The sequence below is a fragment of the Lissotriton helveticus genome, chromosome 10 (genome assembly GCF_964261635.1).
Source record: "Lissotriton helveticus chromosome 10, aLisHel1.1, whole genome shotgun sequence".
NCBI lineage: Eukaryota > Metazoa > Chordata > Amphibia > Caudata > Salamandridae > Lissotriton > Lissotriton helveticus.
In genome coordinates this window covers 38428020-38443196 of record NC_136071.1, presented here as the reverse complement: position 1 = coordinate 38443196, position 15177 = coordinate 38428020, and the positions used below count along the sequence as shown (strand labels likewise).

General features: G+C 42.8%; 1 protein-coding gene across 1 annotated transcript in view; it reads left to right on the top strand.

Moving 5' to 3' along the window:
* The window catches only part of LOC144785846 (myosin-4-like), a 47888-nt gene that overhangs the window by 16345 nt on the left and 16366 nt on the right, over positions 1-15177 (top strand). The window contains exons 10-24 of the mRNA XM_078664691.1: positions 139-242; positions 382-520; positions 6091-6209; positions 6335-6484; positions 6571-6741; positions 6823-7129; positions 7243-7322; positions 7482-7569; positions 7675-7792; positions 8097-8220; positions 8306-8442; positions 8537-8792; positions 8880-9122; positions 9208-9384; positions 14895-15040. Coding sequence (XP_078520817.1) covers positions 139-242; positions 382-520; positions 6091-6209; positions 6335-6484; positions 6571-6741; positions 6823-7129; positions 7243-7322; positions 7482-7569; positions 7675-7792; positions 8097-8220; positions 8306-8442; positions 8537-8792; positions 8880-9122; positions 9208-9384; positions 14895-15040 — 2359 coding nt within the window. The remainder of the gene's footprint in view (positions 1-138; positions 243-381; positions 521-6090; positions 6210-6334; positions 6485-6570; positions 6742-6822; positions 7130-7242; positions 7323-7481; positions 7570-7674; positions 7793-8096; positions 8221-8305; positions 8443-8536; positions 8793-8879; positions 9123-9207; positions 9385-14894; positions 15041-15177) is intronic.

Sequence of the window (15177 nt, the reverse complement as noted above, 5' to 3'; positions counted from 1 at the left end):
GCAGCACACATTGATACCTGCAAGAGTTTTAGATAAAAGTGCAGCAAACACATGGAATTCATGAAGAGGTAGTTATTTAGGCGTTTGCCTAGTGTCTTACTGCATTATTTAATGCATTCTATTTTTTCTCTTCAACAGAAATGCTGCTCATTACCACGAACCCATATGACTACCCAACCGTCAGCCAGGGTGAGATTGCCGTGAAGAGCATTGATGACGAAGAAGAACTTCTGGCTACAGATGTAAGTGACAATGAACTGGGGCTTCCTCGCCTACTCACCCAAACCTGCTACAAGAAAGGGGTGTAAAAGTTACCATACATGGTCATTCCATTAGGTAGATTCTCCCATTCATAAAAGGATCCCCCTTGTTTCATGACAGAGTGCCATTGATATCCTGGGGTTCAACCAAGATGAGAAGATCGCCATCTACAAGCTGACAGGAGCAGTCATGCACCACGGAAACATGAAGTTCAAGCAGAAACAGCGTGAGGAGCAGGCCGAGCCCGATGGCACAGAAGGTAGGGCATGCTATAACCCTCATCTTAGATAATAGCATCAGACTTTAAAATGCATCAATTTTAAGGGGATTAATCTCTTTATTCAAAGTGAAACTGACCTTACCGCAGAAAGGTCAAAATTAGAGGGGTAAGGAGAAACAACTGCATAACTTATGATGAGTGTGAACTGCAGAAATACACTCATTTTACCCTATGCTGAAAGGGTATCCTGCTACAACATTACGCATTCTGGGCCCGATGTACAGATAATTTTTACTGTTGTAAAAATCCCAATTCACTGTTTGCGACCTTAAAAATGCTTTTTAGGTCGAACCAGACAGGGAGTGAGCTTACAGTGGGCTTACAGCGTGCCCATTCCCCACCATTTATCGACTTTAGTGTCACTCTCATCTGCTTGTTACTTCCTCAATGGTTTTCCTTCTTCTTCTTGTGTTTTTCCTCCCCGTGGAGCATGGCCTCTTTGTGATCCTTTGGACTAGATGACGATTATCCTGCAACTTCTCACATATAACGAGCTACCTTTTCCATTTTCTTTCAACACTAGGCTTGGGTGGAAAATTCTGTTCTGCTTGCGGAATTTGTGTAATTTCACGTTCCGCGGAGAATACAGAATTGCCAAAAATTCTGCGATCCACGGCTTCGCGGAATTTTTTGCTTGTTCGCGCTTTCAAAATGCGTGTTCGCAAGATATTTCTCCCCGAGCACACAGACAGCATTCGCAAACAGGAAAAAACATCGCGAACGGGTGGAACAAACAATTCCGCATGTTCACGGAACTTTTGCGTGCTTGCAGAGGTTTTTTACCTTTTCTCAGAGCTTTGCATCGCGTGACTACGCAAATTTCACCCACCCATATTCAACACCCCATGAAAGTGCATGTATTTACTAGCTCTCTCCCTCTTGTGTTGCTTCATTCCTCCCAACCCCCTGCACTGTGATTCTCCTCACCCCTCCCAGATTGTCTGTAAAAGGACAAAAAGAATATTTTTGCTGGGGTATAGCTGAATAGCAGCTTCAAGGATTCTTTTTATTTTATCTCCTGCATTCTACATATGGCATGAAAGCACTAAAGGACAGGCTCTTTGCAGCACCCAGTCAGCAGGTGTCTGAGGCAGAATGTGTACTTAGCAGGACACATCTCCTGGAGCCCCTAAATGTATCCCGTTTTCCTTTAAGGAAAATGGGCGGCATTAAAAAAAAAAATCCTGCTTTATTGAAAAGTAGTCCCAGACATGAAGGTCTGCTGAGCCCAGCAGGCCACAATACATGGGAGGGCCAGCCGCTATTCCTAATGGGGTCGCAAATTGCTAGTCCCTCATGAATATTGATGAGGCATGCAATGTGCAACCCCATTGGGAATCGCAAACATTATCTTTAACTCTATTGTACATGGCATTTAGCGCCTCACAATTGAGCACATTTTGCGAGTTGCTAAATGCCCCGGTCGTTCATCTGACCCATTCCATTAACAAAATGTAAAACACTACATTCAATATACAGTTTTTTGATACCATAAGACAATTATTTGCCTTTCAGTCAGAATTTTTAAATTTTTCTTTGCTTTTACAGTTTTTAAACAACACTTTATAGACACATGTTGGCAAAGCCAACAGTTTGGCACACACATTTTAAAGGCGAGATTTATTACTTTTGCCAGTGCTTGTTTAAATGTACTAATTCCATTTTTATAATCTGTCAACTTTTACTGATTCTTAAAATGGGATTGCGAACCCATACTCAATTGGTATTTGAAAGGCACTTGTTGTAGGTGTTTCTTCGGAGTACCAAATCGTTGTGTGACGTACCAATGTTTTGTGTCTGTAGTAACACCGAAGAATTGTTGGCTTCCAAATTGGGGTGGTAATACATTTGCTGACAGGAATTAAAAATATCATTTGTTGGGTAGAAGGGAGTGGTCCTTTGGACCTCTGCCAACTCTCAAGCAAACTTTTCAAAAAACGAAATCTTGTCTTTTTAAATGCAGCAGTTTCCTTTAATGAAAACAGGTTGCATTTAAAAACTGCCTCTCATTGAAATGCAATCACGGACATGATGGTCTGCTCACCCTACTAGACTACCATACCTTTGATGGCCACCAATTGGAGTAAATTGCCTACCTTACTAAAACATCCGACCCACTCTGATTTGGATTGTAACAAGTGGGCCTATTAGTACATTGATCGATCATTAAATTATTTCCTGGTTGCAAAAATACTGGTTGCAGATTGTGACTAGATTTTTACGGCCAGCAATTAGTACATCTGGTCTACTGTGCCCTTAGTTTGCACAATATTAACATACTCACCCGCCCAAAAATGGTATGATTCTAAATGCACGAGAGCAAATAGGCAATTGAGCCTTAATGGCATTTCCCACGGTTCCTGCTGAGGAGGCACATGCGCATTGATTTTATAAGGTAATATTGGTTAATAGGAGGCAAGAGGTTAATGTAGCAAATGGAGAGCAATTGGTAGCAGTGGATGAACTAAGGGATTCACAGGAATTTTAGACTATTGCCAAGATGTGTAAGCTAGGCTTTTGTCAAGAAATCCTAATTAGCTGTCACATAAACACTGCAGCGTGGGTTAACCATTTCTCAGATGTTTATAGTACAATGGAGCATGGATCATCAGCTATCCTGTCCGAGCCTAGGATATTTCATCCATTTACGTTGGACTTAAAATTAGAAGAGGTTAAGGAAGGCATCAAACTTAGACCAGGCCATAAGGTTCCCGGACCAGATGGACTGCCAATTGATTTAAAGAAGTGTAATGTGGAATTATGGGCTCCTTTATTGACCAGCGCTTACAATATCCTGGTTAGCAATAACCCCCCCAAGCTGTTCTTTCTCGATAATAGTACCAGATTTTGAAAAAGGTAATCTAATCAGGATATCCCAAGTGCTACTGCCAGATATCACTCATTGATACCACAGTCAAGATAATTAATTTTCAATTGGGTGTGTGCCTTGGCTCGTAGTAATAATATTTTACATTCGCCCAATACGGATTTAAGAAGTGACTTTATACAGTCGAGCAGTGCCTTAAACTCCACCTTATTTTGGGCAAATACACCATTGACCTTTGATTCAGTTAAGCACTCTAAACAGTGTCAGATCTTACTGAAACGGGGCTTTGACCATACATTGGTTCATTTTTTGGACTAGTTCCATGCAAACTTCATAGCAACGTTTAGATATGGGGCCCGAGGGAAGCTCACAGAGCCTTTTTCATTAGGTAGAGGGGGATACTAGGGCTGCGTGCTTTCCTCATTGATATTTATTTTATATATTAACAATCTCACCCTGTCCTTGGCAAATCGCTTGTGTGATTTCTCCATTGCCAATAACATACCACCACCACCCCCTCTGCTGTATGCAGACGAGGCTGTGTTCATATCATTAACACCTAATGCTTGACATTCGTTGGTCGACGAATTTGTGGAATTCGTGTCCAGTTGAGATCCCTTGATGAATTTTGGGAAGTCACACATTTTGGTCAGCGGCCACAAACGAAAAAGTATTTCAGGCATCATTCATGGTTCCAGCCATTCAAATTTTGTTAATAATTTTTCATATTTAGCCATTTGTTGTGATTCATCAGAGTCATGGGCTACTCACATCACCATTACCTAGCTAAAGTCCATCAGACACATATGCAAGTAATTAAGGGCCTGTTTACGAGTTAGGCAGTCTTGGAGCGGACCAACACGCCAGCGCCCCGCTCTAAGACTCCAAACCTCTAGTCAGTCCGCCCGCCAGGTTATGAGTTGTAATCCTGGCAGGCGGTCCTGCGGCAGTGCCTTTCTATGGCTCATAGGAGAGCCTTAGAAAGGCTCCGCCATAGGAGCACCACAGCCCGTTCCTGCACAGATAGAAATGCATAATGTTGTGCATTTCGGTCCTTGCAAGAACAGGGGATGCTAAAATATTTGGGGACACAACATGTTCCCCTCTGCATGCACTCCACATGCACAGAGAAAACAGGGGGCCCTGTAGGGCCCCAATAGAATTCTCACCACACCACCCAAGCAGGATTAGGATTCCCCGACGGTTGCAGCAGTCCTGTGGTGGTCCCAAAGCCGTAGTTGTAATGTTACGGTTGGACCGCCAATCTGGCAGTCCAGGGACGGCCACCACGGGTTCAGCAGTCCGATGGACCACCAAACTCATAATTCGGCCCTAAATCTACCACGCCTTTCTGAGCATATGGGCCTAATCCCACATTTTGAGATCTACAAATGACAGTGAGTTCCAACTGTAGCCCATGGCACTGGGGTGTGGAGATTTGCAAACTGCGCCAATTTATTGATAGGGGAGAACGATTTTTGTAAGAGGGTGTTAGATATCCTCTTCAGATATTGCCCAAGGGGAAGTAGGTCTCAGCTACATGGAAGATCACATTAAATTGGCACCTTTGGCTTTGTGGTTTCAGTATAGAATAATCCAGAGAAAACCCTTAATCATATCATCCAAAAGAACTGTATAAGCCTAGAAAAAGCTTCTAGTATTCTCTGGTTGGTTGATGTATCAGAAACCTTAAGTAGAATAGGCTTTTCCCATCTATTTGATAATCCATCTTTAATATTTGTACAAGATAAGAAGGCAGTGAATGCATGGTATATAATGAGTAATCACCCCAGAAGGAAAAAGGCTGAAATCATGAAACCAGCTTTAAAAGAATTAATTTCCCTGAAGATGGACATGGAAATGTTTTTTTAACAGTGTTTGGTGCTTGTAGACAGATAGGTCATTACTGTTTATTTTCTGGTCAGGGACGATTGTTTATCTACTTTGTTTTCCTTTTGGCCATCAACATTCTCTGTCGTCTCAAATTTGTCAATGTGATGGGGTAGGCACTGAATTCATCCTACATTTAATTTTTTTCTCAGTTCTATGTAGTCTTTAATTATAAAGTTTTTATATTTCATATTTAAAAAATGTAATTATGGACAATGTAGAGCAACCTGTTAGCATGTCCAATTATTAAATAATGCAGAGATTTGTTTTAAAGGTAATATTTATATTAAACCTGCAGTTTTTTCTTGGAAAAGTATGCTATGGTAATTTTATATTTTTTATATTTTTATTCTTTAATTAATGCCATTCTCTAAATTTCCATGAATTGACTTTTAACTATATGTTTACTTCTATGTGTGTGTTTAACATGCAAATAAAGTTTGTTTGCCTGACTCACTCACTAAACATAGCCACATAGGTGAAAATGTCATATTAAATGTGTAAAAAAGCTCCTATAGGGGATTTATTTAAGAAAATATGCACTTAACCAGTCTAATAATACCGATGCAGCTACTACACAGACAGGGCCACAGGCACATTAATGTCACATAATCTCATTGCCTATAAGGGAGCAGGAATGTAATGGAAGTGAAGAACCAAATAAAAAAAACAAATTTAAGTGGAATGGGAGATAATATGTGTAGCTAAAATCATATCAATTATTATGTGAAACAGTTTAAAAGGTCGACATAAAATAAAAAGTAGCAGAAGTGGCATAGAAAATTTGAAATATACAGAGCAGAAATATAATACTCATCTGTTCTACCTTTAGTTGCTGACAAAATTGCTTACCTGATGGGTTTGAATTCAGCGGATTTGCTCAAAGCACTGTGCTACCCAAGAGTCAAGGTCGGCAATGAATTTGTCACCAAGGGGCAGACGGTTAATCAGGTAAATATGTTTTTTTTGCATGTGTTTATCAGGAATACTGATTGCTTTTTATGAAGAAAAATATCAGCAAATATTTTATTGAGTACATTGTTTCAAGATCACATAGGTAATCTTTCCTCCATCAGGTCTATAACTCCATTGGCGCACTCTCTAAGTCTGTCTATGAGAAACTCTTCTTGTGGATGGTGATCCGTATCAACCAGCAGCTGGACACCAAGCAAGCCAGGCAGTACTTCATTGGAGTCCTGGATATTGCAGGCTTTGAGATTTTTGATGTGAGTTTAACATATTTAGATGTAGAAGCATTTTGATACTATAATCATAATGAATATCTACTCACTGAATGACTGTTCTGGTTTAGTTCAACACCTTGGAACAGCTGTGTATCAACTTCACCAATGAAAAACTGCAACAGTTCTTCAACCACCACATGTTCGTCTTGGAACAAGAGGAATACAAGAAGGAAGGCATTGACTGGGAGTTCATTGACTTTGGTATGGATCTCGCGGCCTGCATTGAACTTATTGAGAAGGTGGGTCATATTGTGAATAATGTTTTAGTAATACTGGTTACAAATATGTAAGTGCTCACCCATAACATCTATTCTTTTCAGCCCATGGGAATTTTCTCCATCCTTGAAGAGGAGTGCATGTTTCCCAAGTCTACAGACACCTCCTTCAAGAACAAGCTGTACGACCAGCATCTGGGCAAGTGCAAGAACTTTGAGAAACCGAAGCCAGGCAAAGGAAAGGCTGAAGCTCACTTCTCTCTGGTGCATTACGCTGGTACTGTGGATTACAACATCACTGGCTGGCTGGAGAAGAACAAGGATCCATTAAATGAATCTGTCATCCAGCTGTACCAAAAGTCATCCCTTAAAGTTCTGTCCATGCTTTACAGCGCTACTGCAGCAGAAATCGGTAAATATCATGCTATATTGTATGCAAATAGTAAAAGATGCAACAACAATAAAACCAAGTCATCTTGACAGAATGCCTGATACATGTAATATTTTGTTACTTTCAAATCTTAGAAGCTGCAGCTGCTGCTGGTGGAAAAGGAGGAAAGAAGAAGAAGGGCGGGTCCTTCCAGACCGTGTCTGCTTTGTTCAGAGTAAGTGTAACAGATAACTGTAGGTCACTGTGGTACATTTAGTCCTGTGACACAATATATCAGACAATACTGCTTGAGAGGTGTTTGTTTTACTCGATATTTCCAAAGTGGGCTTCTATGTGTTTACTGTGTTAAACACTTGTATTTCCCCTATTACAGGAAAACTTGGGCAAGCTGATGACTAACCTGAGGAGCACTCATCCCCACTTTGTGCGTTGCCTGATTCCCAATGAGACAAAGACTCCAGGTAGAGTGTCATTTTGATGATTACCCATTCATAAAGTGTTGGAGTATCACTGTGTTGCATGAGAGTATTACCTGAACTGATATGATCTCTACTCTCTGACCGTAGGTGTAATGGACAATCATCTGCTGATCCATCAGTTGAGATGTAATGGTGTGTTAGAAGGCATCAGAATTTGTAGGAAGGGATTTCCAAGCAGGATCCTCTATGGTGACTTTAAGCAGAGGTAAAAAGATTGCAAGTAACACCTGTGTGAAATATAGTTCAATATACCCTGTCTTATAGATAAAACATGATTTTACACTAAAGCTGCAAAAAAGCAAGGTTTCACTGTTTGTGAATTTCTTATCTTTCATTATATTCTTTAGATTTTAAATCATGTATTAACGTTATCCAATACATCAGTTACATACAACTGTAGTATAACACAGTAGCATTAATCCCAGAAATATGTTAAGTAAAACAATGTAGCAACACATTTTTCATCTCTGAACTGACCGTAAAACTAAGTTTAATCATAATTTTTTAAGGTACAAAGTGCTAAATGCCAGTGCTATCCCTGACGGTGCCTTCATTGACAGCAAGAAGGCTAGTGAGAAACTTTTAGGTTCCATAGATGTTGACCATACTCAGTACAAGTTTGGCCACACAAAGGTAGGACATTATATATATATATTTAATTATTAATATAAGGAACATTAAGAATGCCAAGTGTTCATCATCCACTTCTTCATTGAAGGTGTTCTTCAAAGCCGGCCTCCTAGGTACCCTAGAAGAGATGAGAGATGAAAAGCTAGCAGAGCTTATCACCCGAACCCAGGCTGCCTGCAGGGGATTCCTCATGAGAGTAGAATTCAGGAAGATGATGGAAAGAAGGTATTTATTAAAATGCACAGTTCACTAAAATCTATAATAATAATAACTCAAACTGAACCTTTCATAATATATTTGTTGTTTTTACCCCATACAGAGAATCCATTATGACCATCCAATACAATATCAGATCATTCATGAATGTCAAAACCTGGCCATGGATGAAGCTTTACTTTAAGATAAAGCCACTTCTGCAGAGCGCTGAGACAGAAAAGGAAATGGCAAACATGAAAGAAGAGTTTGAAAAGACAAAGGAAGCGCTGGTAAAATCTGAAGCAAGAAAGAAGGAATTGGAGGAGAAAATGGTTGTCCTTCTTCAGGAGAAGAATGATCTTGCATTACAGGTTCAAGCGGTAGGTGACAGTTCATAAGTCAAAGACAACTAACTATACTTTTACTAAATAAATATTAAACACATTCTGTATTCACTATTCTATTAGGAAAGTGAAAACATGGCAGATGCAGAAGAAAGATGCGAAGGTCTCATTAAAAATAAGATCCAAATGGAAGCTAAAGTGAAAGAGCTGACAGAAAGACTTGAAGATGAGGAGGAAAGTAATGCAGAGTTGACAGCAAAGAAGAGGAAACTGGAGGATGAATGCTCTGAGCTCAAGAAAGATATTGATGACCTTGAGCTAACTCTTGCCAAAGTAGAGAAGGAAAAGCATGCCACAGAAAATAAGGTAAATGTAGACAGATTGTTTACATTAACAAAAATATAGAGAATAACTGCATCCTAAATTATTTGTATTCATCTGAATATTTTAGGTGAAGAATCTTACAGAGGAAATGGCTGTACTTGATGAAAACATTGCAAAAGTTTCAAAAGAGAAAAAATCTCTCCAGGAGGCCCATCAGCAAACCCTGGATGACCTACAGGCAGAGGAAGATAAAGTCAGCACTCTGACCAAAGCCAAAACCAAGCTGGAACAGCAAGTGGATGATGTAAGTATACATTTAAAAGGAAAGTGTTTCAAAGACCATGAAAGGAAACCTTAGGTGGACGTTTCACATTATTTTATGGCATACAGTCCTTTACAAAGACTTTCTTTAATACTATTTACCACTATTTGCAATACGATTCTGTCACATTGTTACATGTAATACATGTACTACCTTAAGGTACATAAAAGACACATCATTCTACAAATGCTTTTATACCCCTCGGTACAAAAGGGGGTGGTTATGTTATGTTATGTTATATTTATGCTTCTATAGCGCACGGCCACTCCGTTTGGAGCATCCCGGCGCTTTTTCGAAGGTACACACCAGAAGAGGGAGAAACATAACACTGAAGGGACATGCAACACACCTATAAAACAGCAGCAGCGGACTATGGAAAAAGCCACGTTTTAAGGGCCTTTCGGAAGGACAGCAGGCTAGAAGCCTGTCTTAAAGAGATCGGGAGGTCATTCCAGGCACGAGGAGCTAGATAACGGAAGGACCGACCTCCAGCTCTGGCGCGCTTGACAATGGGAACCTGCACTTTGGATAGCGCAGCAGATCTAAGAGATCTAGAGGGCTGATACCAAGACACACGTTTAGAGATGTATTTAGGACCAATACCATGTAAGGCCTTGAAAGTCGTAGTCAGAGTTTTAAAAAGAATCCTTTTATCAATCGGGAGCCAATGTAAGGTAGAGAGAAGAACAGTGGCTCTGGCTCTTCTTGGGAGGCCGAAGACCGCTCGGGCTGCAGAGTTCTGAGCAACTTGAAGACGCCTGACCAGGTATTTGGGAAGCCCCAAAAATAAAACATTGGCGTAATCCAATGTTGTGGTGATGGACGGAGCATCTGAACCAATCAAACACTCACACCCAGTCAACAGATCTGGGTTTAATCCATCACCGTTCTTTAGCCCACCTTGCCACCCCAGTTCAGACATGGCCATATGCAAATCAGTCTGACCCTGTGCCTCATGGGAACAGTCCAGCACAAACTGCCAAGCCATGCCTTCCCTGGACCGAAAACAAGCTTCCGAGGACCGGTTTCTGGCATTACAGCCGTCTTCAGCCCGGCTTGCTTGATTCTAGTGGCAAAGTGAGCAAGGGACTCACGTCTGAGCATACCCTGCCAACTTATGGCGAACAAAGTGGTACAAAAGGGGGTGGTGATGGACGGAGCATCTGAACCAATCAAACACTCACACCCAGTCAACAGATCTGGGTTTAATCCACACCGTTCTTTAGCCCACTCTGCCACCCCAGTTCAGACATGGCCATATGCAAATCAGTCTGACCCTGTGCCTCATGGGAACAGTCCAGCACAAACTGCCAAGCCATGCCTTCCCTGGACCGAAAACAAGCTTCCGAGGACCAGTTTCTGGCATTACAGCCGGCTTCAGCCCGGCTTGCTTGAATCCAGTGGCAAAGTGAGCAAGGGACTCACGTCTGAGCATACCCTGCCAACTTATGGCGAACAAAGTGGTACAAAAGGGGGTGGTGATGGACAGAGCATCTGAACCAATCAAACACTCACACCCAGTCAACAGATCTGGGTTTATACCACTTGAGCAACATTGAGATAGTCTATTTGTGCAGCAGTCCACATATTATTTCAGGGAGAAATAGCTAAGCGCAGTGTATGACATTGTGTGTTAGAGTAAAATATATTTAAAACTCTTACATATGGATTCCAATTATAGGCAGCCAGAAGAAGCAGCTGTAGGTTTTCTGTGTTGTCCTTTGGTACTCCTGCTACTGTCCTTGCTGCTCCTAGTCTCACTGGCCATGAAGGAGCAGCATGAAATGTAGGCAAACAAGGCTCTAGGAGACTTCTATTCTGTGATCTTTCCACAGCTACTCAATGGAGGCGCTGAGGAGCTTTGTATTGAAAAGTGGGTCAATCCTTGATGGCAGAGAGGATCAAATAGTGTGTGAAACCTGTACATATTGCTTAAAATTTGGTGAACAGAAGATCATGTGCTCATACAAGGTTGAATTGGTTCAAAAGGCTGTAAGGTCCTAAAAGACAGATTTCTCCCACAGGTGGCACCTCTTTCGAGGTTGAAAGAGCATCTGACTTAGTACTAACTGATAGGAAACAATCGTCTGTTAGTATGGTATATAGCAGGACTCATACACCCCTGTACACAAGAAGGTTCTGCTGTGTTGTCAAACAGATTCAGTGAGAAGTATTCAATTATTTATTTGGGCATGAGAATGAATCAAAAGTAATCCTTTACAAGCTTCATAAATAATGTATTTATTAAACAGACTTTACATTTATTATTGATATATAATGAAAATAAAACACCTTTCTCGATCCAAGAAGTGTTGTGATGGAGGGAGGAGCCTAGCTCGCGACCGAGATGGCCGCGCTTTAGCTCGGCTCCGTTCGCCCGCCTGGGTTTTCACATTTATCCTGCTGTAATCCTGCCCCGGGAAGCCCTGTTTGCTGAGTGGTGGTGCTGCGACGCTTTGCAGGCACTTACCTCTTGTTCCGGTTATCCTGGCTGCAGTAGATCCGGTGCAGTGCCCCCGATTGTGTTTGGGTGTCGGAGGCGGACTGGCCTGGATCTTCTTGCCGGCTCCCGGGCCAGACGGAGCCTGCGGATCTGCCCTCCGGGGCGCGGAGGAGGTGGTCGAAGGGCCGTTGTTCGTATGGGCCGGAGGTCCTTCCTGGCCGATTCCTGTGGGGAGGAGGCCTATGGTGGAGGCGCTGCCTTCCGTGGTCGAAGCTCATCGTGTGTCTGGCTTGCTCTCCCTTTGTCCTCCGGTCCGGCCATTTTGTTCTTGCCGCCCGGACTCGGAGAACGGGACCGGCGGCGTTGGGTGGCCGGCGAATCCCTTTCTTCTGGTGGCCCCCCTTCCTGCCCGGGGTGCTCTGTTGCCGGTCAGCGGGACTTTGTTTGCCTTACTGCCGCCTCGGCTGAGATTTACTGCCGCGCTGCCTTGTCGGACTCTCAAAATGGCGGCCGACCCCGAGTGTCTTGACCGGGCCGGGGCGAGCGCTGGGGGCCCGCCGCATGGCCCGGGTGCCCGATACTGTGAATGTTTCCCTACACTTAAGGAGTTACTGGTCACCCTGCTCTCCTGGCGGTTCTGTGTGACCGCGCCTATCCTAGCTTCGGAGATGGTTCCTCACGGCGGGCCTCCTGAGCCCCCACGGCCAGACGTGATTGTGCCGCCGCGGGGTGCGGCTGGAATTATCCTGGCGGAATTGGCCCCGGCTCCGACCGCGTCTGCTGCTGTACGGAACTTGATGGCGCCTCCTCCTCCTGCGCTACCTTCGTTCTCTCGGGCCCGGGAGCTGGATTTTACTTGGCCTGGCCTTCATGACTCTCCCGCTTCCTTTCGGTCGCTGCTGCCCGGCGATGTCTCCTGTGCTGGCCCAGATGGGTCGGCTCTTCTGGACATATCCTTGGATTTGTGCCTGCTTCGTTTGCTACACTTCGTGACTTTCCTGGATCGTCCGTGTTCCACTTTACGTGCCTTTTCCGGACTGCCGTTGGATCTTCCTGCTGTCTGTCTCCTGTTCTTCGTAACCTGGTCCTCGCTGGATCGGACCGTTTCCACTTTGGACAAACAAGGACAGGGCTAATGTATATTGGCATCTGTGTGCGGTAGTCTTGCACTGGTTTGGATGGTCAACCTGTCCCGGTATGGTTCTGTGTGATTGACTGGTGACCCTGGACTCTAACCCGATGTTCTTTGGCTTCCCGGGGACTTGGCTCCTCGACTCAGGCGGGTGGCTGGGTACGTTTACTCCTGTCTCCCGGCCCTCCCCCATGTATGTCTGTGTGTGTTTCCTGTCCCTCGTTTCCTTCTCTTCCCTTCCCATTTTTGTCTTTGTTTCCGACTTAACTTTGCTCCGCTATATTTCGGGTTCTAATTAGGGCGACAGGCACGCTGCGGGGGGGTAGGCCGTAGCCTTCTGCAGGGGTGCAGGGTGGGCTTTAGGGGTGGGTTGGGGGGGGTCTGTCCGTATTGGGGGGTCTTTTTCCTCCCTTATTTCCTCTCTTTTTTGTTCTATGGCTCTTGTGTGTTCACTTTTTCCGGGACTCCGTCTCCTCCTGTATCCCCCTGGGGAGTTTCTGTGACTTTCGTATTCCGGTATGTATCTGATTGTAGCTCGCTGGGTAATTCGGTATCGTTCCCTTTTTCCCTCTCCCCCTTTTTCCTCCTTTATGGGGGTCCTTTTATTTTGTTGGGATGCGTATCGTATTGTCTTTTATTATGTGGGCCTTTTTGATCATGTCTCCTCATTTTGGGTGGGGGCGGCGACGGGTAGGTGCGGTTTGATTGATGCCATTGTCGTTTCTTTATATTCTGATTACGTTTATACTCTTTGATAGCTATGTTGGTATGGCCTCTTTTGTCATTCTGTGACCGTAAGATGGCGGCTTGCCGCGGCCCCTCCCTGGTTGTTTTTTTGCACGGCCCATGATTCTTCTGTTTCCCCACCCCGCATTAGAAAATTAACCTTTTATTGTCCTGTTCTTGCTGATTGTTCGAAGCTCCTATTGTTTCTCCTGTGCTCCTGGTGACATATCCTGTTGAAAATTTGTTTTTCATTTACTACGTTGTCTACCATGTGGTGGCCAGCCCTCGTGGGTTGTAGGCCCGTATTTGTGAGCTTTCTTTGTACAATAAAGGTTTTCAAAAAAAAAAAAAAAAAAAAAAAAAAAAAACACCTTTCTCTGTAGTTAGGTAAAATATCTTTCAGTTGTACAATACCTCTCTGTAACTTATTACCACCCAATGTCATGCTCCAGTATGAAATTACTCCATATGAGCAAAGTATTATTGAATCCATGATAGGCAGAGTAAGTCTGACACCATGGTAACCTGAAGCCATTATTTCAATTTACCATTACATATGATGCAGTCCACTTTTGGCCTACGCTATGCTGAAAACCTCAACAATGGATATTTGAGATAAAAACTAACATTTTTACAGCATTTTAGCTAAATCATTTGTGTTCATACTTACACACATGCAAACACCCACCCACATAGAAACAAACCTCTACCACCTTCCACAAATCTAACAAATAGTTTCTTTCATTTTGTGTAATTTAGCAATGCCTTAAAATCTCCTGGGTGAAACATTTTAACCAATAATAGTCTATTTCTGACATAGTTCGTGTCATTATGGATCCTGACATCACATAAAAGAGATAAACTTATCACATTCACACAATATTACGCCTGCTCAATCGGTGTACCTGGGATTACTGCATTCCAGATAAGCCTGATACCACAGATATTAATAAGCAGATGTTAAAAACTGGAGCGCAAAACATTGGATTAAGCAAACTCTTTTTGTAAGCACCGATGAAGATGAAAACAACTACATTTTTCAAAAGCACGTCTGCCAAAATAGTACACAATGTACTTTTGGTCAATATAGCAGTATGCCATCACTTTGTCAAAAATCACCGTATTAATGTGCATAAAAAACTGAACCCTATTCATCATCATGGCATTTAAGATATTAATTTAAATACTCAGCTTGAAGGATCTTTGGAACAAGAGAAGAAACTTCGCATGGACCTTGAGAGGGCCAAGAGAAAGCTTGAAGGTGACCTGAAGCTGTCCCAGGAAACTGTGATGGATCTTGAGAATGATAAACAGCAAAGCGATGAAAAACTGAAGAAGTAAGTACATGTAAGGGGGATATAAAGCTATATAGTTGCAATGTTTCAATTCAAATGCAGGAAATTTACAAGACTGGGGATTAGAACAAGCATGAACTACATAATTTCCATAGCTTTCTAATAACATTTGTGGTAAA